This window comes from Littorina saxatilis, linkage group LG11 (assembly GCF_037325665.1).
Source record: "Littorina saxatilis isolate snail1 linkage group LG11, US_GU_Lsax_2.0, whole genome shotgun sequence".
Classification (NCBI taxonomy): domain Eukaryota; kingdom Metazoa; phylum Mollusca; class Gastropoda; order Littorinimorpha; family Littorinidae; genus Littorina; species Littorina saxatilis.
In genome coordinates this window covers 24,501,521-24,523,973 of record NC_090255.1, presented here as the reverse complement: position 1 = coordinate 24,523,973, position 22,453 = coordinate 24,501,521, and the positions used below count along the sequence as shown (strand labels likewise).

Genomic DNA, 22,453 nt, shown 5'->3' with positions numbered 1-22,453 from the left:
CTTATTAGGCCTAAAAAAAAAATAGGTGTGGTTACGGTAACCCGACCTACCCTATTTTTGGGGGCCGACCCTATAACTTTTTATTACATTTGTCAAAAAAATACCCAAAACAACAAGTAAACGAGTGCAGAAAACGCAATGAAAGCGAAAGCGCCCGAGTCGCACACTTATTTCCCTGTCAAGTAGGTTTAATTTGTACACATTAGAAAAAAAAGTTTTAAAAAAAAAGTGATTGCCTACCTTCCTACCCTATTTTTTTTTGGCTATGTTACCGTAACCACACCTATTATTTTTTTTGGCCTTAGCTGTGTCAATTTCACAGGCAAGTCACTGAGTGACACCTGTCACGTCATATGTGTGTGTGTGTGTGTGTGTGTGTGTGTGTGTGTGTGTGTGTGTGTGTGTGTGTGTGTGTGTGTGTGTGTGTGTGTGTAATTTGTTGTCGAGCGTTTCAAATGGGGAAAAAAATGAAAGTCGCTTGTTCATTTCAATGCTTATTACTCTCCCAGGTGCCAGGACATTGGTTCCACATGGCTCATTTACTTCCTTTGCACCTGCCGTATGCAATTGCGCGTGCTTACGTCCCTTTGTATCGCAGATCCTCATCAAAAACTATAAGCGTCGAAATTCATCAAATTTGTCCGTCAGTGAACAGTGCCGTGCTCTCACGAGCCTCGTCAGGACTACAAGAATGACTACTGTTCACATTTTGTGTGTATGATTTGTCAGAAATGAATATCCTTGCGGTATGAAACGAAAAAAACTGAGAAAAAACGCCGCAAAACCCCTAGTATTAGAACAGCCCTGCCAACATGTCACCCTCTTTGTCATGTATACCGCCCGAGCACACACACACACATACACACACACATACACACACACGCACACACACACACGCACATACACGCACACACACACACATACACGCACACACACACACATACACACACGCGCACACACTGACACACACACACACACAGACACACACACACACACACACACACACAATCACAATGCTCACTTTAGTACCACTACCCTCACTCTGGTACAGGCAGTGTAGCACCACCGCTCCTTCTCTGTCGATGTCTGGCTCAACCTCTCTCTCTCACACACAAACATAATGTCAAACACCCCCACACCCACACCCTAACAACAACCACCATTCTCTCTTTGGCACTAACATTCTCGTTGGCAGTATATAATTCTTATCTGGCTACACCTTTCATTCAACACACACACGCACACACACACACACACGCGCCGCACACACACACACACACACACACACACACCCGCGCGCGCGCGCGCAAATACACACACAAACATACTGACTGAGTAGGCGTAGATACGAAGGGAAACAAATTCTGTCCTCAAGTAATACAGTTCCATTCATGGTAAATGGAGTTGTTGCCCTTCGTTCGATAACGGACGGTTACTGAGAGCACACCCAACCTGTTGCCATCACACACACACGTCCATCCCAACAAACACACAGACAGACACACACACACACACACACACACAGTTCGAGCTCCCACCACACAAACCACAAACTAGGTCATCAATCGCATATCATAAACATATCACACAGCGGCCTTCATCGCCTGAAGTAGCAGAGGCCGCAATAACTGAATAAACCCGGCAGATGCAAAACTCGAAAAGATATCGATCACTTCAACTCACTCAGTCTCAGCGGTCCACGAAAGGAAAATACAGTAATAATACACATCAGCCCGCGGAAAAATGCGCGCATTATAATATTGTGCCCACGTCATCATTATTTACCTGGGACAGTCTGGGATGAGGATTGTACGTATACGGCTGTTCAGAGTTTTGCCGGTTTGGTGTTAGCTACACCGCGAAGGGATAAGTTTCAGCTTGTATGATTGTGACATTTTGCAGTTTACTTGGTACAGTCTTGTGATAAGGACGCTGATCAGAGTTTTACCGGTTGGGGTTTGTTACACTGTGAAGGGATAACTTTCCAGCTTGTGTGAGAATTGTGACATTTTGCCGTTTACCTGGTATAGTTTACTGATAAGGACGGTTCGCTGTTCAAAGTTTTACCGGCTGGTGTCTTGCAACACAGTGAAAGGATATTAAGTTTCCCGCTTGTGTAATACTGGTAAGTCGTATACTTTCAGTCTTGCGTTGTCAACATTGATTTGATTTAATTCATTTTTCATTGTATTCCTAATTTACATTTTTTTTTTAAATTTTTTTTTATTATTTGTATTTGTATCCATTTGTGCTTAAAAGTATTTACCTGTTGCATGACTAGTTTGGATTTGTCCGCTTGTTTGCTTCAATGTTCATGCAGTTTGTTTGTTTGTTTGTTTGTTTATTGTTTTGGTGTGCATTTCTCGCTGTTCGTTTTATGTTTGTGTTGTAGCAAGGACTAGCTGTAAGAAAGGACCATCAGGTTTGGCAGACCCTTGATTTTTACCCCCTATCATACATAAATGAGTATTTGTTTGTGGAGAAACAAAATAATGAAATGGGTTGAACAAACAACTACACCACTCCCCATATCTACCTGTACCATTAGTACACATAAAAATACGGAATAAACCCGTTAAAGGAACAGTGACATTTATAATCACTGAGTCTCACATAAGCCTCAATCACTGAGAGGACATTTGGGTAATCAACCACCAGTACATGCAAGTACACCCCAACAAGGGAAATGAATAATAGTCATCTATAAATGATTATTTTCAATCGAGAGACAATATGATGAGGATAAGGGTTTGAATAGTTGTCCCCTGACGAGGCTACCTTTCAGTTTTCCCCCAAAAAAACTCTATAAAATCACATTTTCAAATAAGTTGTCGGAACAGCTTGAAACTGTAAATCTTGCCGAAAAGTACCATCTTTGGGAGAGGCACTTAGGGATCTCTGGGCTGCCTACTGCATTTGCCGGGTTTGGCAGACCCTTGATTTTTACCCCCTACGCTATAATCCTTCTGTATGATAATTGTCCAGTTCGAGTTCGAGCATTGACAGGTTGTACAAGCTGATGTTAGGTGTAATAATCGGTAGTGACAGCACATGTACTATGGTTGTGTTGTGTATGCGGACGTTTCCCTAGACAAAAACTGGTGTTTGGAAAATCTCCTATACCGTTTCTTTTGTTTAACTCTTATTTTAGACTGGCTTGTGTGTGTGTGTGTGTGTGTGTGTGTGTGTGTGTGTGTGTGTGTGTGTGTGTGTGTGTGTGTGTGTGTGTGTGTGTGTGTGTGTGTGTGTGGTTTTTGTTTGTTTTTTTGTTGCTTTAACGCGCAGCCGACCACGAAGGGTCATATCAGGGCGGGTGTGTGTGTGTGTGTTAGTGTGAGAGAGTAAACAGACTGATAGACAGAGACAGAGTGACATAAAGACATTCATAGAGACATGCAGAGACAGACACGCAGACAATATTACAAATCCAAAAGTCTTAATTTTCTCACATGAAAATGCCCCTTCGTTTCTGTGGAGAATGGGGGTAGGGGTGATCTAAGCCTTACATCTTCTATAGATGTAGAAAGCATAATGAAGCCTCCGCCAGAACGCCTTACAAGCCTTCTCCCTCACCCCAAGCCAGTGCCCATTAATTAGTTTCCATATCATTTCCACTACTTTCATTTTTCATTGCTTGGAAGTTCGAGTCGCTTCCTCACAGTGGAAAGCTAACAGCAACAAGAGTCGCTTTACCCAGATGTGTGCATATTTAGGAGGGGGGGGGGGGGCGTGCGAGGGGGGGGGGGGGGGGGGTCACGGATACCGTTTCTGAGTCAGTCTGCACATTAAGTTGATCCGTTTCTGTCTCAGTCAGACTGGATTCGAACGCGTAAGCAAAGGATCACAAGTTCAGCGCTCTACCACCTGAGCTTATGTGCATATGTGTTTTCTTTATGCACGCAAACTCTTGTCGCATGAACTCGTAGATGTATTGATAAAATGACAGCTTGGATAGATAAACAGCGGACGAGATTGTTCCTTCAGATAATGACCAGGGTGTGTGTTATCTGGATATTTTTCTGTATTCTACTTACTGACAGCATGTCTCGTTATGTGTGACGAATGCAAGACCGGCCTTTGTGAAATACTACGAGAAATTGATAATCGACCGCTCGTGTACCATCTGTCCATTGGTGTGTGTGTGTGTGTGTGTGTGTGTGTGTGTGTGTGTGTGTGTGTGTGTCTGTGTCTGTGTGTGTCTGCGTCTGTGTGTCTGTGTCTGTGTGTCTGTCTTTCTGTCTGTCTGTGTCTGTGTGTGTGTGTCTGTCTGTCTGTCTGTGTTTGTGTGCGTGTCTAGATATATTCAGGTGTAAAGCAGTTTCGTAATGTTATAGAGAGGAAAAGAGAAAGAGACTGTGAGAGAGACAGACAGACTGGCAGACAGACTAGGCTGTACAACATGTGTACATGGTTATTGTGTGTTTCCCTGCGTCCAATGTTCGTGTATCTATAATCTGTAACGGCTGTGTCACTCTCGTGTAATTGAACATACATGTTTGACAGATGGATTACAAATGTGGGTCGTGTTTCCAATATATACACCGCAGCGACCCTGTACCACATGTCAAAACATGTCTGCCATCGGCGTCCGCGGTTACCACACGTTTTCTGACGAATTTAATTGATATTGGCGTGAGTTAGGCCTACACAATAAATTCAGCTAGTGACTGATGATCTCTGACATGTGTTCAGTTGAAGGAGATGCTCTTAACCAGCGTAAAAGCCTGAACAGATCTACAAGCAAACGTTTTCTTGAAAGTAGTCAGACTTGATCTTTGGCATGAGCGTAGGTTGAAGGATGCTCTTAACTCGTTTGATAGCTGCTTCAGGTCTTTTTAGCTAATATGTTTTCTTTTAATTTTGACACAGGTGCACGTAAGTTTTTGTGTGTGTGTGTGTGTGTGTGTGTGTGTGTATGTATGTATGTATGTATGTACATATGTATGTGTGCCGTGTGTGTGTGTGTGTATGCGTGTGTGTGTGTATGCGTGTGTGTGTGTGTGTGTGTGTGCGTGCGTGCGTGCGTGCGTGTGTGTTTATGTGCGTGCGTACGTGTGTGTGTGTGTGTGTGTGTGTGTGTGTGTGTGTGTGTGCGTGCGTGAGTGTGTGTGTGTGTGTGTGTGCGGGCCTGCGTGTGTGTGTGTGTGCGTGTGTGTGTGTGTGTGTGTGTGTGTGTTTGTTCTTTTTCTCTATTTGGTGTTTAACGTCGTTTTCAACCACGAAGGTTATATCGCGACGGGTGTGTGTTTGTGTGAAGTAAGATCAGCACCTGTCTCAACCCAAAGGAGGCGGCTAGGTTGCCCGTTCTTCTTATTGCCCCTGTGTATCAATGCCACTACTTTTAATTGCCATATATAGCTATTCTGATGGACACGTGGGGGAACTCGGGGGCTGTGATTGGATGGTCTTACTCTCTCTCTCTCTCTCTCTCTCTCTCTCTCTCTCTCTCTCTCTCTCTCTCTCTCTCTCTCTCTCTCTCTCTCTCTCTCTCTCTCTCTCTCTCTCTCTCTCTCTCTCTCTCTCTCTCTCTCTCTCTCTCTCTCTCTCTCTCTCTCTCTCTCTCTCTCTCTCTCTCTCTCTCTCTGATGTGTGAATTGTGTTTGTTTGTTTTGAGAGTATTACTTTATGAGATTGAAGTCAGATGTAATATCTGTGTATACGAACCAACAGAAAAATGTCTGTAATGCATTCAGATCATAAACTGGTGTATTGAATTGAATTGAAATGAATTGAATTGAATATTCTCCGAGTAACACGTAAACACTATTGATGGAAACAACTCAGCATCAAGGCTATCAAGGTACATTTGGTGTTAAACAGGGCGATGTATGTAGTCCAGTTTTATTTTCTCTCTTTATTAATGAATTAGCACTTGAGATAATTGAGAATGGAAGACATGGTGCCACATTTACTGATGACTATTTGGAATTGTTTATTCTTTTGCTTGCTGATGATTTATTGTTGTTATCAGAGACTGTTGTGGGTCTGCAGAATCAGTTAAATAATTTACGCAGGGCAGTGTCTTCTCTTCATTTAAAGGTAAACATGAGTAAAAGTAACATTATTGTGTTTAGGAAGGGTGGATATTTGAGTGCAAGGGAAAGATGGACATATGAGGGTGATATATTACCAGTTGTAAACGTGTATAAGTATTTAGGAATATTGTTTTCAACTCGACTTAGTTTTACTGCTGCCTGTGGCGATCTCTCAAGCCGGGCCAAAAATGCTCTGATGTGTATTATACAAAGATTATCTGTGCTTAATAATAATAGTTTGGATGTTTTTTTGAAGTTGTTTGATTCCCAAGTACAACCAATAGTACAGTATGGTGCTGAGATATGGGGACTGGATAAGGCTGCTCTGCAGTGTGAAAAAGTCCATTTATTTGCACTGAAGAAGTTCTTAGGAGTTCGAATGCGAACACCTAATGATCTTGTATATGGCGAGACAAACAGATATCCGATATATTTGAATTCTATTTTAAGATGCATTAGCTACTGGTTGAAATTGTTAAAGATGGAGGCGCACAGACTTCCTCGTAAATCCTACGAAATGTTGTATAAAATGGATGAAAGTGGTAAAACGAACTGGGCCTCAGGTGTCCGTTGTAAATTGTGTGAGTACGGTTTTGGTTTTGTGTGGTTGAATCAGGGCGTTGTTAATGAAAAAGATTTTTTGCGTGTTTTTAGGGAAAGGTTGGTCGATTGCAGATGGCAAGAGTGGGATTATCATGTACAAAATAGTGATAGATTTGCTGTTTATCGGACATTTTGTACTGTACATGACATTAAACCCTATCTTTTGTCGAATATGGATAGGCATTTAAAGTTTATTATGACCAGGTTTCGATTCGGCATTTCAGAAATTGCAGTGCATGCTTACCGATATAGAAAACATAATGCCGATGATTTGATGTGTCCTCTTTGTAAACAAAACCAAGAAGATGAAGTCCATTTTGTTTTGTGTTGTCCATACTATAACAAATTAAGAGAAAAATTGATCCCATTTAAATATTATAAGAACCCAAGCATTTTCCGACTCAGCTTGCTTTTAGCATCACCTCAAGAAACTGTTGTCAGAAATGTATCCCTGTATTTGTATAAAGCCTTTAAATTAAGAGATGTTGTAACCTCATAGTTAAATGCCGTGTAATGTATGTGTTGTGCGATTATTATTTTGTATCTTTTTTTATTTAAGTTTAATTTATATGCAATGTGAACCGTTTGTTCACACCCCTTCATAAGGGGCTATGGCCTATTGAATAAACTATCTGCGTCTGCGTCTGCGTCTCTCTCTCTCTCTCTCTCTCTCTCTCTCTCTCTCTCTCTCTCTCTCTCTCTCTCTCTCTCTCTCTCTCTCTCTCTCTCTCTCTCTCTCTCTCTCTCTCTCTCTCTGATGTGTGAATTGTGTTTATTTGTTTTGAGAGTATTACTTTATGAGATTGAAGTCAGATGTAATATCTGTGTATACGAACCAACAGAACAATGTCTGTAATGCATTCAGATCATAAACTGGTGTATTGAATTGAATTGAATTGAATTGAATATTCTCCGAGTAATACGTAAACACTATTGATGAAAACAACTCAGCATCAAGGCTATTCAGCATCAAGGCTACTCAGCATCAAGGCTACTCAGCATCAAGGTTATTCACCGCCTAGGCTATCCAACGCTAAGGCTATTCAACGCCAAGGCTACTCAGCATCAAGGCTACTCAGCCTCAAGGCTACTCAGCATCAAGGCAGTTCGTTATCAAGGCTACTCAGCATCCAGGCAATTCATTATCAAGGCTACTCAGCATCACGGCTATTCAGCATCAAGGCTACTCAGCATCAAGGCTATTCAACATCAAGGCTATCAAGCATCAAGGCTATTAAGCATCAAGGCTATTCAACATCAAGGCTATTCAGCGTCAAGGCTATCAAGCATCAAGGCTATCAAGCATCAAGGCTATTCAGCATCAAGGCTATTCAGCATCAAGGCTATCAAGCATCAAGGCTATTAAGCATCAAGGCTATTCAGCATCAAGGCTATCAAGCATCAAGGCTATTCAACATCAAGGCTATTCAGCATCAAGGCTATCAAGCATCAAGGCTATTCAGCATCAAGGCTTTTCAGCATCAAGGCTATCAAGCATCAAGGCTATTAAGCATCAAGGCTATTCAGCATCAAGGCTATCAAGCATCAAGGCTATTCAGCATCAAGGCTATCAAGCATCAAGGCTATCAAGCATCAAGGCTATTCAGCATCAAGGCTATCAAGCATCAAGGCTATTCAGCATCAAGGCTATTCAACATCAAGGCTATTCAGCATCAAGGCTATTCAGCACCGAGTCAAGTTTGTTTATTTTTTTTTTAGTAACTTCCATGTTTAGAACTATTTATAATCAGGTCCATCACTGAAAAAAAGGAGGTTCTAAAACTTTGTCACTTTCACATTAATTTTTGTACTTCAAATCTTTTGTTCTGTTCAATGGTCCATGGTTCATCGCACCCAAAACAGTATAACAACAGATACGTGTGTATGCTAAGTAGCTGTGCACAATGATGAGACCGCATTGGGGTATCATTTCCCTTCTGTCGTACATATATCTGTCATGAAAACAAAACCTCAACCCAGTCGATCATGTTTTTGTTTGTCCACATCATCAACTATGCTTTCCGGCAAGGTAATTTTCAAGTGGTTTCAACAGCCAAATGGTGTAACTTCTCTTTTTGTTTTATTACATTTTGTTTTTAATATTTGACCAAACAACACATGGTGTCAATTATGGCAACTTTCTCCCTTCAGGAACCACCTGTATCTGGTATATTCGTGACTGGTGTGAAGATAAAAAGAATGTTTGATGTTGGATTTCCCAGTAACAGTACAGCTTTTTCGTATCGGGACAATTCCCCCCCGGACATACCCCCCCCTGGACTTTTCCCCCCCAGACAATCCCCCCCTGGAAAACTCCCCCCTAGGATAACTCCCCCCGGGTCAATTTCCCTCCTAGACAGTTTGACAACAAGAGGTGCTCGCTTCATTTTGTTTGAAAATCATGTCTACGTAAAACAAAAAGACTTAACCAAAGGTGTAGAATGTTGGGAGTGTGAAAAGAGGCGAGATTGGATGGATAGGATTGGATAAGATTTACAGTCCAGTGAGGTTACCCTCATGGAAATTCGGGCTGCTTTCTCCCCGGGGAAAGCGAGCTGCCATACATACGGCGCTACCCATATTTTTTTTTTCCTGCATGCGTGTATTCATGTTTCCTGAGACTTAATGCCGTGTGAGATGGAATTTTTTTACTTTATTCCAAGTCCCACGGGTATTTGATGGACATTTTTTATCTATGCCTATACAATTTTGCCAGGAAAGACCCTTTTGTCAATCGTGGGATCTTTAACGTGCACACCCCAATGTAGTGTACACGAAGGGACCTCGGTTTTTCGTCTCATCCGAAAGACTAGCACTTGAACCCACCACCTAGGTTAGGAAAGGGGGGAGAAAATTGCGGCCTGACCCAGGCCTGAACACACAACCTCTCGCTTCCGAGCGCAAGTGCGTTACCACTCGGCCACCCAGTCCCCTCATGGATGTAAGGCGAAGATTCACGTAAAAGAAACACAGCTGAAGAAGAAAATCAATGACCACAACCATTCTGGAAACCGAGGAAGAGGTGATATTGTGAAGTTGAGGGAATCACTAAAGAGAAAAGCTGAAACAACAGAAGAGGCACCACAGCAAATGATTTCTCGCGAGATGGCGAACACTACAATGGATGCTGCTTCACAGTTGCCTTCCATCGAAAATCTCAGACGCGCTGTTAGACGTAACAGAGAAAAAGCCGGCGGACCCGAGCAAGTACCCAGATCCAGAGCTGAAGTCCTCCCGCAGAGTTACAAAGAAACGACAACAGGTGCGTCTTTTCTCGCCTACGACAGTGGAGAAGGTGACGATGATAGATTGATGATTTTTGCGACCGACGACAGTTTGGCTTTACTAGCATCATCACGTCAATGGTACTCAGATGGAACCTTCAAGACTGAGGTGTCAATTATGGCAACTTTCTCCCTTCGGGAACCACCTGTATTCAGTTAGAAATATTTCTCGTGTTGTTTGCGGATAATCTCGCTCTCATGTCATCTACTGTAAGATGACTACAAACTCAGCTAACCACACTAAACGAATCGTCAAACAGACACCTGCACTTATGGCAGAATGACCGAGGTCTTGGACGTGCCACAGTGGTGAACCGGGAGTGGGAACATGGATACCGTCTCTGAGTCTACACATAATATTATGGTTAACCCGGGTCCGTCCCGGCCCGGATTCGAACCTGTGACCCTATGATCACACGTCCAGTGCTCCACCGACTTGTAGCTACCGGGCCCATAGCGGACTGTTAGTGTCCCTGCCCTCACGCAATCCTTTACTGTCCTCGTAACAATTATTTGCCTCTGTTCCATTCGATCATGTGCTTTTGTTTTTCAACAAAATGCTGGACTGCAGTGATTGTAGGTTACTATACCGACTGAGAATCACAGTCCGCCATATGTACAACTCCGACAGTGGGCATTTATGCGTTTTTTGCAACACACATTAAGGTGTCGGTCATGGTACTGTCAGTTGGTGTGACCCTGTCGTAGCAGCTCACAAGAGCCATGACGTCACATCATGCGGTTCGGCATAGCAGTAGGTGACACAGCCTGGCTTTCATGATTGAACAGTTCTCGGCACTAACGTCAGTCTTCAGACACCTGTCGTTATCTATGACACACACAGCCTGGCTTTCATGATAGAACAGTTCTCGGCACAGACGTCAGTCTTCAACCTGTCGCTAGCCATGACACAGCCTGGCTTTCATGATTGAACAGTTCTCGGCACTAACGTCAGTCTTCAGACACCTGTCGTTATCCATGACACACCCAGCCTGGCTTTCGTGATAGAACAGTTCTCGGCACAAACGTCAGTCTTCAGACACCTGTCGTTATCCATGACACAGCCTGGCTTTCATGAATGAACAGTTCTCGGCACTAACGTCAGTCTTCAGACACCTGTCGTTATCCATGACACAGCCTGGATTCCATGATAACACAGTTCTCGGCACAAATGTCAGCCATCAACATGCCATTATCCATCAAGAATATAATCCGGGCATGAGCCAAGAATGAACAATACACAGTTCCCTAACTATCGACACCTGAATGTCCAAAACAACACACACTCAACACAACGAAACAGCTTTCGAATTCTCTGTACTCCAACAAAAGCGACAAATTGACTGTCCTGTGCAGTTCTCTGACATCGCATTCTGTGTCCAACACATACTCTCCGTTTTGAGCACAAAGTACATTCATCTGCTCCTCCGAAGCTCTTCCAAAATGAAATATTTTGGCACGTGCGAGCACATCTGTACGGGGTAAACAACTGACGTCATGTCTCTCAACTGAACAACACGTGACGTTCAACGTGCAAGTTCACAGGCGATTCGCTTTCCAAAGCGTGCCACCAAAAATGTCACGTGCTTCAACAGCCTTGAAGCAACATGATTATACACTCTCTCTCTCTCTCTCTCTCTCTCTCTCTCTCTCTCTCTCTCTCTCTCTCTCTCTCTCTCTCTCTCTCTCTCTCTCTCTCTGTTTTTGTCTTCTTGAGTGTGTGTGTTGTGTGTGTGCGCGTGTGTGTGTACAAAGTATACAATAAGTCTGTGCGTATGGACCCTATACAAATTCTTAGTGGGGGGTCTCGGGGCCTTCTAATGGGGGAAGTCATTGGGGAGCTTTGTACCTTCAAAATCCTGTGTGCCCGCGGCATCTGTTGGCTGTAGGTTGAGACGCGCCTACACAGATTTAAGGCAAAAATGCTCCGTGATGATGACCATTAATGAAATAAATGTGCATAATGAATGTAGATGTAAATGCTTGTATAACTGTGTTTTACGTTTAAATGTGTCAAGCGCAAAGAGCATAATTGTAAAGTTATGATGTTGCGCTATATAAATGCTCATTTATTATTATTATTATTATTAATGGAGCCACGGCTGATCTTAATCGTCATATTCTCCATTACCGTCGGGGACATCTACTCACGGTCTCTATTTTCGAACAAGATAACAAGAAAAACGCACGCACTGCTCTTGTTATCTTTTTTGTTGTTGTTATCTTGTTCTTGTTCTTTTCACCTTCAGCCTCTTGTTCGATTTCTATTTTTGAAGTTCTTTGAAATAGATTATTTTTGTCTCCATAACAATGTATGTAAACTAAAACAAATAAATGAATGAAAGATGAATGCTCATGCCTTCCTTTCTGTGGAGACACCACTGATCAGTGCAGGCTTTCATATGCGATAAGAGCATCCTTCCAGTTGGACACAAACCACAAATCAACACTCTGGGTACTCGTTGCATTTTTTTTTTTGTTTTTGTTTTTTGCAAAATTAATTTAGCAGATTAACATAGGTGAAATTAATCATTCCGTTGGGGGTGGGGGGGTGGGGGGGGGGGGGGGGGGTAAGCAGTCTCTTCACATCACACGCATAGTCAGCTAATGTCGTTTTGCGAGATCAAACGGAACTGCTGTGACAGGGTAAAAAGGAAATGTTGCGTTTGACCTTTTCATTAGTCTGCTGTCAAATTAGCAGCACAGTTATATCAGCAGTGTTTATGTTGCAGTGTGAGCCATGTTACACGTTGCCATACGGTACAGTTGTGTTGTGTTGTGTTGTGTTGTGTTGTGTTGTGTTGTGTTGTGTGTGTGTTGTGTTGTGTTGTGTTGTGTTGTGTTGTGTTGTGTTGTGTTGTGTTGTGTTGTGTTTGTGTTGTATTGTTGTGTGGTGTGGTGAGTTGTGGTGTAGTGTGGTGTGTACGTGGTGTGGTGTGGTGTTGCGTTGTGGTGTGTTATGATGCCGGTGGGTTTTTTTTGTGTCGTGCAGTTCGGTGTGTTGTGTATAACTGCCAGAAGATAGTCTATTTTGTCTGTGCCTAATGTGAGTGATTACTACATGTAGTAGCAGTAGTGGTAGTTGATGATGTTGTTTGTTTTGTTGTCGTGGCCTGGGCGTTGTTGATGTTGTTGTTTGAATTGTGTGTGTGTGTGTGTGTGTGTGTGTGTGTGTGTGTGTGTGTGTGTGTGTGTGTGCGTGCATGCGTGTGTGCGTGCGTGCGTGCGTGCGTGCGAGCGTGCGTGCGTATGTGTGTGTGTATTATTAAGGATGAGGTGGTGAGCCATATGTGTGTTGTACTTTTTTTTTTCTCTTCATGAGTTTGTTTTTTGCCCGCTTGTTTGTTTTTATTTTGGGGGGTATGTTCTTCTTTCTCAAGTTTTCGTAAGGGGAATAAAGACCAAGTGTGGTATAAGGGTATCAACATAACAAAATACAACTACATGTGTATTTATAAGCACGTGCGCAATCTCCCGTTAGTGGATACCAAATAAACCTCAACAAGGCAACATGTTGCGATGTTTGTTCAGTTATATAGCACTGATGTGAATTATGCCAGCCACGTTTCATCGCTTGAGGTTGTTTGTTTTTGAACACATGTGAAAGCTGTCGAGGCTTAATTACCGTCAGTTACGCCGGCAGAGATTGAAAATGTGCTCTGCTGGGCTGGACTTATGTTGCGTCGATTAATTGTGTGTGTATATGGAGGGGGAGGGGGGTGTGTGTGGGTGTATGTGAGTGTGTGTGTGTGTGTGTGTATGTGTGTGTGCGTGCATGTGTTTGTGTGTGTGTGTGGGTGGGTGTGTGTGGGTGGGTGTGTGTGTGTGTGTGTGTTGTTGTTGTTGTGTGTGAGAGTGCGTGCGTATCTGTCTACCTGTCTGTCTGTGCGTACGTATTTGTGTAAATGTGTCTGTTTCTATCTGCCTGTCTATCTATTTATCTGTCTGTGCTTTTGTAAGTCCGTAACTATGCTGCTGCAGCTGCTGCATCTGCGGCTGATGATGATGATGATGATGATGATGATGATGATGATGATGATGATGATGATGATGATGATGATGATGATGATGATCGATTTGTAGCTTCCACACATTGCGCAACAATCAGACTGAAAGTTAATGACTATGCAGTGATTCATGCAGTCACCGACGGGAAATATCGAACCATTGCCATTGGCGTTATTTGATACTTTCCATTTTCTTGTAAGGTTGCTGCCTACTTGTGCTGGCAAGTAGTTTCATTAAGGTCTTGCATGTTATTTGGGTGGTTTGGGTTTTTTAAACACAAGAAGAGCTGTGCGTACAGCCTCAATTGGGCCACTGATAAAGACAAAGTGAGATGATGATGATGATGATGATGATGATTTACTCATCACGAATGAAGGACAACATGGTTTTATCATTGCATGAAAAAAATCTCTACGCTAATTGCCAGTTGTCAACACCTTTAAACTACATACAGGAAAAGAAACCCCGTTTTATCACTGAATGTTAACACTTTAACGGTACCACATAGGCAAACACCCTCAACGCAGAAAATCCGTTTCAGCACTGAAAAAGTAATACTCCCGTAGGCAACACCCTTAAAACACAAAGAAACCAGAGAAACCGTTGTATCACTAAACAAACACATACCTGTGCATGCCAACAGGCAACACCCTTAAAGCACAAAGTAACCAGAGAAACTGTTTTATCACTAAACAAAAACCTACCTGTGCATGCCAACAGGCAACACCCTTAAAGCACAAAGTAACCAGAGAAACTGTTTTATCACTAAACAAACACATACCTGTGCATGCCAACAGGCAAATCCCTTAAAGCACAAAGTAACCAGAGAAACCATTTTATCACTAAACAAACACATACCTGTGCATCATGCCAACAGGCAACACCCTTAAAGCACAAATGAGCCAAAGAACCCGTTGTATCACTAAACAAACACATACCTGTGCATCATGCCAACAGGCAACACCCTCAAAGCACAAATGAATCGGAGAAACCGTTTTATCACTAAACAAAAACACGCGGTATAAATCAAGGCGGAAATACTGCGTTGGTTAAGGATGACGTGGTCTGCACGAAGAAGAATATTGATCGGAAGCCATAGTGAAGTTTGCATCCTGTTCCGAGATTAATTCCAACGGTTTGACGTTGTCTTTTATCTGTGGTGATAGTACGGGAAGGTTGCATTATTTACAGAAAGCAATATCGCTTTCAGATAGGCTGTTTGTGTGGGTTTTGTAAGTATATTAATTTTTGCTGTCTGTTGCTTGTTCAGACAGCACTTGTGTGTGTGTGTGTGTGTGTGTGTGTGTGTGTGTGTGTGTGTGTGTGTGTTTGTTTGTGTGTGCGCGTGCGTGCGTGTGCGTGCCTACGTGTGTGTGTGTATGCGTGTCTGAGTGAGCGCGTAGGTGCGTACGTGTCTGTCTGTCTGTCTGTTTTTCTAACTGTCTGACACTGATACAAAAAAATATCAAGCTATTTTTTTGCATTACGTTTTTTTCTCTAACGTTTCAGATCTTTGACAGCAAACACCAATGGCAGAAACCACGAAAAACAGCGCGGAACATAAAGATCCAACGACGTCATCTGACCTCGGTTCAAGCTGTGAAAATGACGTCAATCTGTCTGTAGCAAGTGACGTCAAAGGGAAGCTCCGATCGGATGACGGCATTTCTTTTGACGGAAGCGTCTCATTGACTTTGGATTCTCTTGAAGAGGAGGGAGACATCACTGACCAAGAAGAACAGTGTTCAGCCGATTTGACGCAAGAAGAACTGATGAATAACAACGCTTCAAACTGTTCTGAAAGCGACGATAGCTTTTATCTCCACGCTAAAAGGGAAAGTACAAAAACTGAAACGTACAGAGACAAAATCAAAGTGTCTGACTTGGCCGTGCATTCGGGACAGAAAAATTCCACGAAGGGTCAAGGTGGCAAGCATAAAAGTACAAGCCCACAGTCTTCGACAAAAGACAATGGTTCTGAAGCAGAAAGTGCCATTTCCGAGAATGAACAGAGATCAGACTGTGTCATTTCTGAGACGGAACACCCACCCCTCAGCGTACAAACAAAAGACACAAAATCGGCATATTCCGAAACAGGAGATGCCTGTCCTTCAGCGGTAGGTGGTAAGTCTGTGCCACATGGTGAAAACTCAATCGTACTTGAGAACAGAGACTCAAAGTCCCCAAGCACAATCGATGAAGAGTCCAATACAGGCGTCGTCTCAGCAGCAGATGATAAAACGCCATCCTCCTCTTCTCTCTCGTTGAGAAAATCTCGCAGCCTGACAGAAGAATCCAGCACAGATCCTTCACCCAAGCACTCCAGACCTTCCGCAATTCCTCGCAGAAGGTCTTCAGACCAATCTGCTACTAGTACTCCCCTCTCTAGCTCTATGAGGACCCCTCCCCGAGGCACTCCCAGGCACTCTCCTGCAGGACTGCGAAGGAGTCTGACTCTGAATTCAGCAGATTTGGTTCGCACTCCTGCTGGTTTGAATTCAGCTGACTCGTCCCCCGGCGGCACCTCGCCGGCGTCTTTCCCTTGTAGCCCAGTGAAACTGCGGGGAAGGGGGATCCTGAGAAGAAGCACCAGTCAGTGTGAGAACATTTCTGTGTGTTCGGACTCTGGATGCTTCACTGGCATCCCTGCCAACAGATCCAAGTGAGTAAAGGGTTTGGAATTTGGTTAGCTTTGGGTTTGAGATGGGCAGGGGGAGGGGGAGGGGGAGGGGGAGATTTGGGGTGGTGGGAAGCTGAGAAGAAGTGCCAGTCAATGCGAGAACATTTCTGTGTTTTCGGATTCTGGGTGTTTCATCGGCATCCCTGCCAATAAATCCAGGTGAGTGATATGACTTGTTTCGACTTTGGATGGGGATTCGTGCATGGGAACTCGAAGGGGGGGAGGGGGGTGTCAAAGGGACGCGAAGACATACCACTAATATTGTGAACATTTCAGTGTATTTTGAGTCTTGTGATTTTTTTTAACTGTTTTATCTACCAACATAGGAGTGCTGATAAGGGGCTGGAATGTCGATGGGGCCGAGAAAGGGGGGGGGGGCGGGAGAGAGGGGGGGAGTGGGGGGGGGGCTGAGAAGAAGTGCTGTCTATAACTTAGGGTCGGTTCTTTAAATGGTCGTTAAAGACAGGTTCGACAGCATTTGACTGTAAGCTCATTGTCCAGGGAAACCCTGACGAGCCGACTGCATTTTACTGTAAGCTCATTGTCCAGGGAAACCCTGACGAGCCGACTGCATTTTACTGTAAGCTCATTGTCCAAGGAAACCCTGACGAGCCGACTGCATTTTACTGTAAGCTCATTGTCCAGGGAAACCCTAACGAGCCGACTGCATTTGACTGTAAGCTCATTGTCCAGGGAAACCCTGACGAGCCAACTGCATTTGACGGTAAGCTCATTGTCCAGGGAAACCCTGACGAGCCGACTGCGGTTCGAGAAGCACCACCACGACCACGACCAGAGCCACCTGGACGTGTCAGACACGTACTTGACACCTTCCCAGCGCAAGGACCTGGTGCTGAGAGACCTGAAGCAGCGCGTCAAGGACCTCACAAAGGAGCTGGAAGACAGGCAGCGGGAGGTGGAGCAGCTGAGGGCAAGGATCGAGGATAAGAGGGAACAGGTGGGTACAGAGGGTACAGAGGGAACAGGTGGGTACAGAGGGTACAGAGGTCACAGAGGGTACAGAGGGCACAGAGGGTACAGAGGGTACAGAGGGTACAGAGGGTACAGAGGTCACAGAGGGTACAGAGGGTACAGAGGGAACAGGTGGGTACAGAGGGCACAGAGGGAACAGGAGGGTACAGGTGGGTACAGAGGGTACAGAGGGAACAGGTGGGTACAGAGGGTACAGAGGGTGCATTGGACCTTCCCATCTAAGATCTCAGAAAATCCGGGAAAACAGGTCTCAAAGGGGAGGAAGTCGTCTTTGAAAGTAAGGTAGATTTACTGACGTTCAGAACAGAAAACGTGAAAAGCGTTAGTTTTAAATGGGGGGTGTGGCGGGGGGGGGGGGGGGTGAGTTGGGTTGGTGTCGGGTTGGGGGGGTGGGGGGTTAAAACGGGTGGTCTAAAAACGGAGGGTTCTAATGTGTAATCAATAAGGTGACACTGAACCGTGGATCCTCGGTACGTGTGGCTGTGTAGTTTGAACATTGGTTGCAATCAACAGCTTAGTTGAGTGCTATAGTGACAACAAACATTTAAGATTCATTCAGTGTAACGAGGAACTCTCACGGGGGTAGTTCAGGAGAACGGGGTTACACGTGTTCGTGTATGTACAATTAACTAAACGACTACTAAATAATTGATTATCAAATCAAGCAATTAACCAACGAACGAATAGAATAACAAAGTCCGTCCCACTAAATAACTGATTCTTTTTTCCCGACCTTGTATGGCCCCGCATTGCTAATTAAGTTGAAAGGACTTTAAAAACGAACAAGCAACCAACCCATCCTGTTGTTGCGTTTTCAGGCCAATGGCAAGCTACAGGGAGAGCTGGAAGAGGCGCGCGCATTGGCGGAAACGGCGCGAAAGGAAGTGACGTCACTCAAGGAATCTCACGAGGAGTCAGTCAAGACCGTGGCCACCCTACAGCAGCAACTGGAGGACGTCAAGGTTTGTACCCGTGTTCTGAGAATGCTCCGTTATGATGCTGGGGCCATTTATTTTTTGTTCGGTGACAAGGCCAAAACAAATAGGGTCGATAGGGTGGTATGTGTGTCTGCTAAATGTCAAAAAAGGATAGCTTCCCTTGTAATTTCTGCAAATCGATTTTCTTTCTTTTTTTCCACTTTTTTTGTTTCATGTTTTAAAATTATTGATTACGGTGACAGGCGAAACCCCTGCGAATTAAAGGCTGACATAGTCCTATTTAATTAGTTTAATTACTTCCAGGGCTTTTCCCATCGTTGCGGAGATGTATAAATTAAGCTTCCTGCAAAGTTTTAGGTATGAAGTCCTTAAAATTACCAATTGCAAGAAATAATTAATTCGTTATTGCATTGTTTAGCAACAGTTCTCCAGGACTTGAGCTATTTTTGGACCGTTGACGTCACTTCGTGACGTTTCGTAAACCAAAGATGGCGTTTGAGACTGTTCTGTTTACATTCGACACTATCAACAATTTGATGAAGAAATTACACTTTGCAATACTGAAATAATTTTTTCTGTGTTCGAAAGCGACAGCCAATTGTTATTATATCCCCTTAGGTACAGGTATTTCTGGTGTGCGGTGACATAATTAAAAACTTCAAACCAAACTGTGTAGCGTATGGGGCATGTTGAGACCGTTATTTGGCCATTGAATAACGATTGCCAGTCAAATGCTCGGTTGCTGTCAGCCTGCGTGTTTGTAATTGTGTGTGTTTAAATGTGTCGTACGTGTGTTAACAGAGAGACAAAGCGGAAAGGCTGGCCCAAGCGGAAGAAATCTTTCTGGAGATGTACAAGAAAGGAAGAGAGTCCGCCATCTTCGAAAGGGAAGAAGAGGTAAGAACAGAAAAATCTTGTACAGTGGTATCTGTGATGTTGATGGAACAGGCGAGGAAATGGACAAAAGTGTCCCTACATTGAAGGTGTCCTTTCTTGACAGGTATCGCTTGGCCAAAATGATAAACTGAAGGACAAGATGAGGATATCACTGTCCCTGAGGCCATGGGCTGATATGCACGAGAAGGTTGCCAACTGGGTGGGAGCCAGGCGCGGGGTCGGATTGATTCAAATTGAGAGTTTTGTGTGATTTCAACCAATCGGACCTCACCGTTGGCTCCCACCACATCAGCCTAGGTAGGTGGTCTGTTGGTAGAGCTCTGGACTAGTATTCCTCGGGTCACTGGTTCGAATCACTGGCCGGAACGGACACGGGTCAGCTTTATGTGAAGTTGCTTTCTTTGTGTGGGGTGTTTTTTTTTTTTTTTGGGGGGGGGGGTTGTTGGGTGATTATCTCAAATAAACACACCTTCAAGTTTACAGAAAGAAAGAAGTCGAGGAGGGAATAACTAAAGTTCTATGGTGTCACGTACGTGCTCAAGAAGAAAGCCATAAAGCCTTGCTACAAAAACTATCCGCACATAACCTCTTCTTTCACTTAAACTTAGTCATATCTTCGGCCCCCGATCAACACATTATTTGGTCTAACTTTGCTCTCCGTCCTTTCAGATTGAACTGCAGAACAAAGGCAGAAGAAGCTCAGACGCGACGGAAACGGATTTACGTAACAAGCTGGTGCGCACGCAGGCGGAACTGGCCAAATGGCAGACGATACAACGTCACGAGAGCTACCACACTTCCCCAATGCCAGGCACGGAGGCAGAAACAACGCTGCGATTCCTGAAGGACTCCGTTTTCCATTTCCTGACAGCAGATAAAAAGACGGAAGATGAGCACTTACGAGCTATCGTGAGAATTTTGAGATTCTCCGAAGTTCAGCGCGAGAAAATTGCGAAAGCCATCATCCACAAACGTAACAAATCTGGATGGTGATTTGACTGAAATTGGCGTATGTACTCAAAAGTCTCATGTGAAACTTCCTCGAGCCTGCCGAAGAAGCCCTCTCATAATATTAATATAGTGGTGTATGACGGACAAAGAACATTCCCAATGGATTGTGAGATTGGTAGGGTTTTGTACAGTTCAGAGGGAAAGCATTGCGAAATTCGTCAGTCGATATGCGGAATCTATCTGAATGGTGATTGACTGAAATTGGCTTATGTACTCAGAAGTACCTCCTCGAGCCTGCCGGAGAAGCCAGAGGAGTATTTCGAAAGACTCTGAATCTGTGTAGGACAGACTATGAACACTGTACGTCACGTGCCGTCGTTGCTTAATTGTCATTTATACCATCCTAAAAAAAAGTCAGCGACGGCCGGACGAAAATTTTATGAAGAATTTACAAAAACTTGTTTCCGTTGTGTGTTTGTTTATTTATTTAGAAAATGAACGCTTCAAATTAGGCGACTGTGAGATTTCGAAAGTTCAGCAGGAGATGATTAAGAAAGCCAGTTATATTGATAAAGAAAAGAAAATATTTGTTTTTGATGACAAGCCCAAGGGAAACATAGGGTCGGCTATTGTTTTAATGTATACAGGCATGTGTGTTTGACTCTTTATTTGCGGGAAACTGTGCAAGCTGCGTCCCCTGGATGTCGGAAAAGAAAATTTTCCTTGTAAAGTCTGCAAAATCGAGTGTTGTCTTCTTTTTGTAATTGTTCTAGAGTCGGGGAATCGTATACATTGATTTTGGGGCTTCTTTCAATTGTGTGTCTTGTTCCAAAAAATAAAGAAAGAATTAGCCTTTTAATGGTTTATGGGCACATTTTCGATCAAACACACCTAAACTCCATATTTTCGGAAAACGTGAGGTGGTGTTGTTGTTCTTGTTGTTGTTGATCTCTCGATATTTGTGCAGGTGTGTGTGGCTGTCTGTGTGTGCGCTAGCGCGCATGTGTGTTTCTCCCGCTGTACTTTGCATGGGAAGTAATAAAGTTCATCGTCAATGTATACTAAAAACGAGTCTTCTCCCTTAGTCAATTCCTGCAATAAAAACAAGTCGCGTAAGGCGAAATTACTACATTTAGTCAAGCTGTGGAACTCACAGAATGAAACTGAACGCACTGCATTTTTGACTCACATGCGAAGCAAAAGTGAGTCTATGTACTCACCCGAGTCGTCCGTCTGTCCGTCCCCCCGGACGTCCGTCCATCCGTCCGGACGTCCGTCCGGAAAACTTTAACGTTGGATATTTCTTGGACACTATTCAGTCTATCAGTACCAAATTTGGCAAGATGGTGTATGATGACAAGGCCCCAAAAAACATACATAGCATCTTGACCTTGCTTCAAGGTCAAGGTCGCAGGGGCCATAAATGTTGTCACATTTTCCCCATTTTCTCTGAAGTTTTTGAGATTGAATACCTCACCTATATATGATATATAGGGCAAAGCAAGCCCCATCTTTTGATACCAGTTTGGTTTACCTTGCTTCAAGGTCAAGGTCACAGGAGCTCTTCAAAGTTGGATTGTATACATATTTTGAAGTGACCTTGACCCTGAACTATGGAAGATAACTGTTTCATCTTAAAGATTATGTGGGGCACATGTTATGCTTTCATCATGAGACACATTTGGTCACATATGATCAAGGTCAAGGTCACTTTGACCCTTATGAAATGTGACCAAAATAAGGTAGTGAACCACTAAAAGTGACCATATCTCATGGTAGAAAGAGCCAATAAGCACCATTGTACTTCCTATGTCTTGAATTAACAGCTTTGTGTTGCATGACCTTGGATGACCTTGACCTTGGGTCAAGGTCACATGTATTTTGGTAGGAAAAATATGTAAAGCAGTTCTTAGTGTATGATGTCATTGCTAGGTTTAGTTATTTGACCTTGACCCTGAAGGTCAAGGTCATGTCAAGGTCAAGCATGTGAGTCGTATGGGCTTTGCCCTTCTTGTTTCACAATGACGGTAGTCCGCCGCTTGTGCCTAACGGAGTGAAACTGAC

At 43.7% G+C, this 22,453-nt stretch overlaps 1 protein-coding gene across 1 annotated transcript; it reads left to right on the top strand.

Moving 5' to 3' along the window:
- The first annotated feature begins 1,740 nt into the window (after positions 1-1,740).
- LOC138980082 (dentin sialophosphoprotein-like) lies at positions 1,741-21,436 on the top strand. Its single transcript, XM_070352884.1, has 6 exons — positions 1,741-2,125; positions 15,440-16,592; positions 17,352-17,568; positions 18,422-18,565; positions 19,343-19,438; positions 20,108-21,436. Exons 2-6 carry the CDS (start codon positions 15,460-15,462, stop codon positions 20,429-20,431), a joined length of 1,914 nt encoding a protein of 637 aa, XP_070208985.1. The 5' UTR covers positions 1,741-2,125; positions 15,440-15,459; the 3' UTR covers positions 20,432-21,436.
- Positions 21,437-22,453: the final 1,017 nt, after the last annotated feature.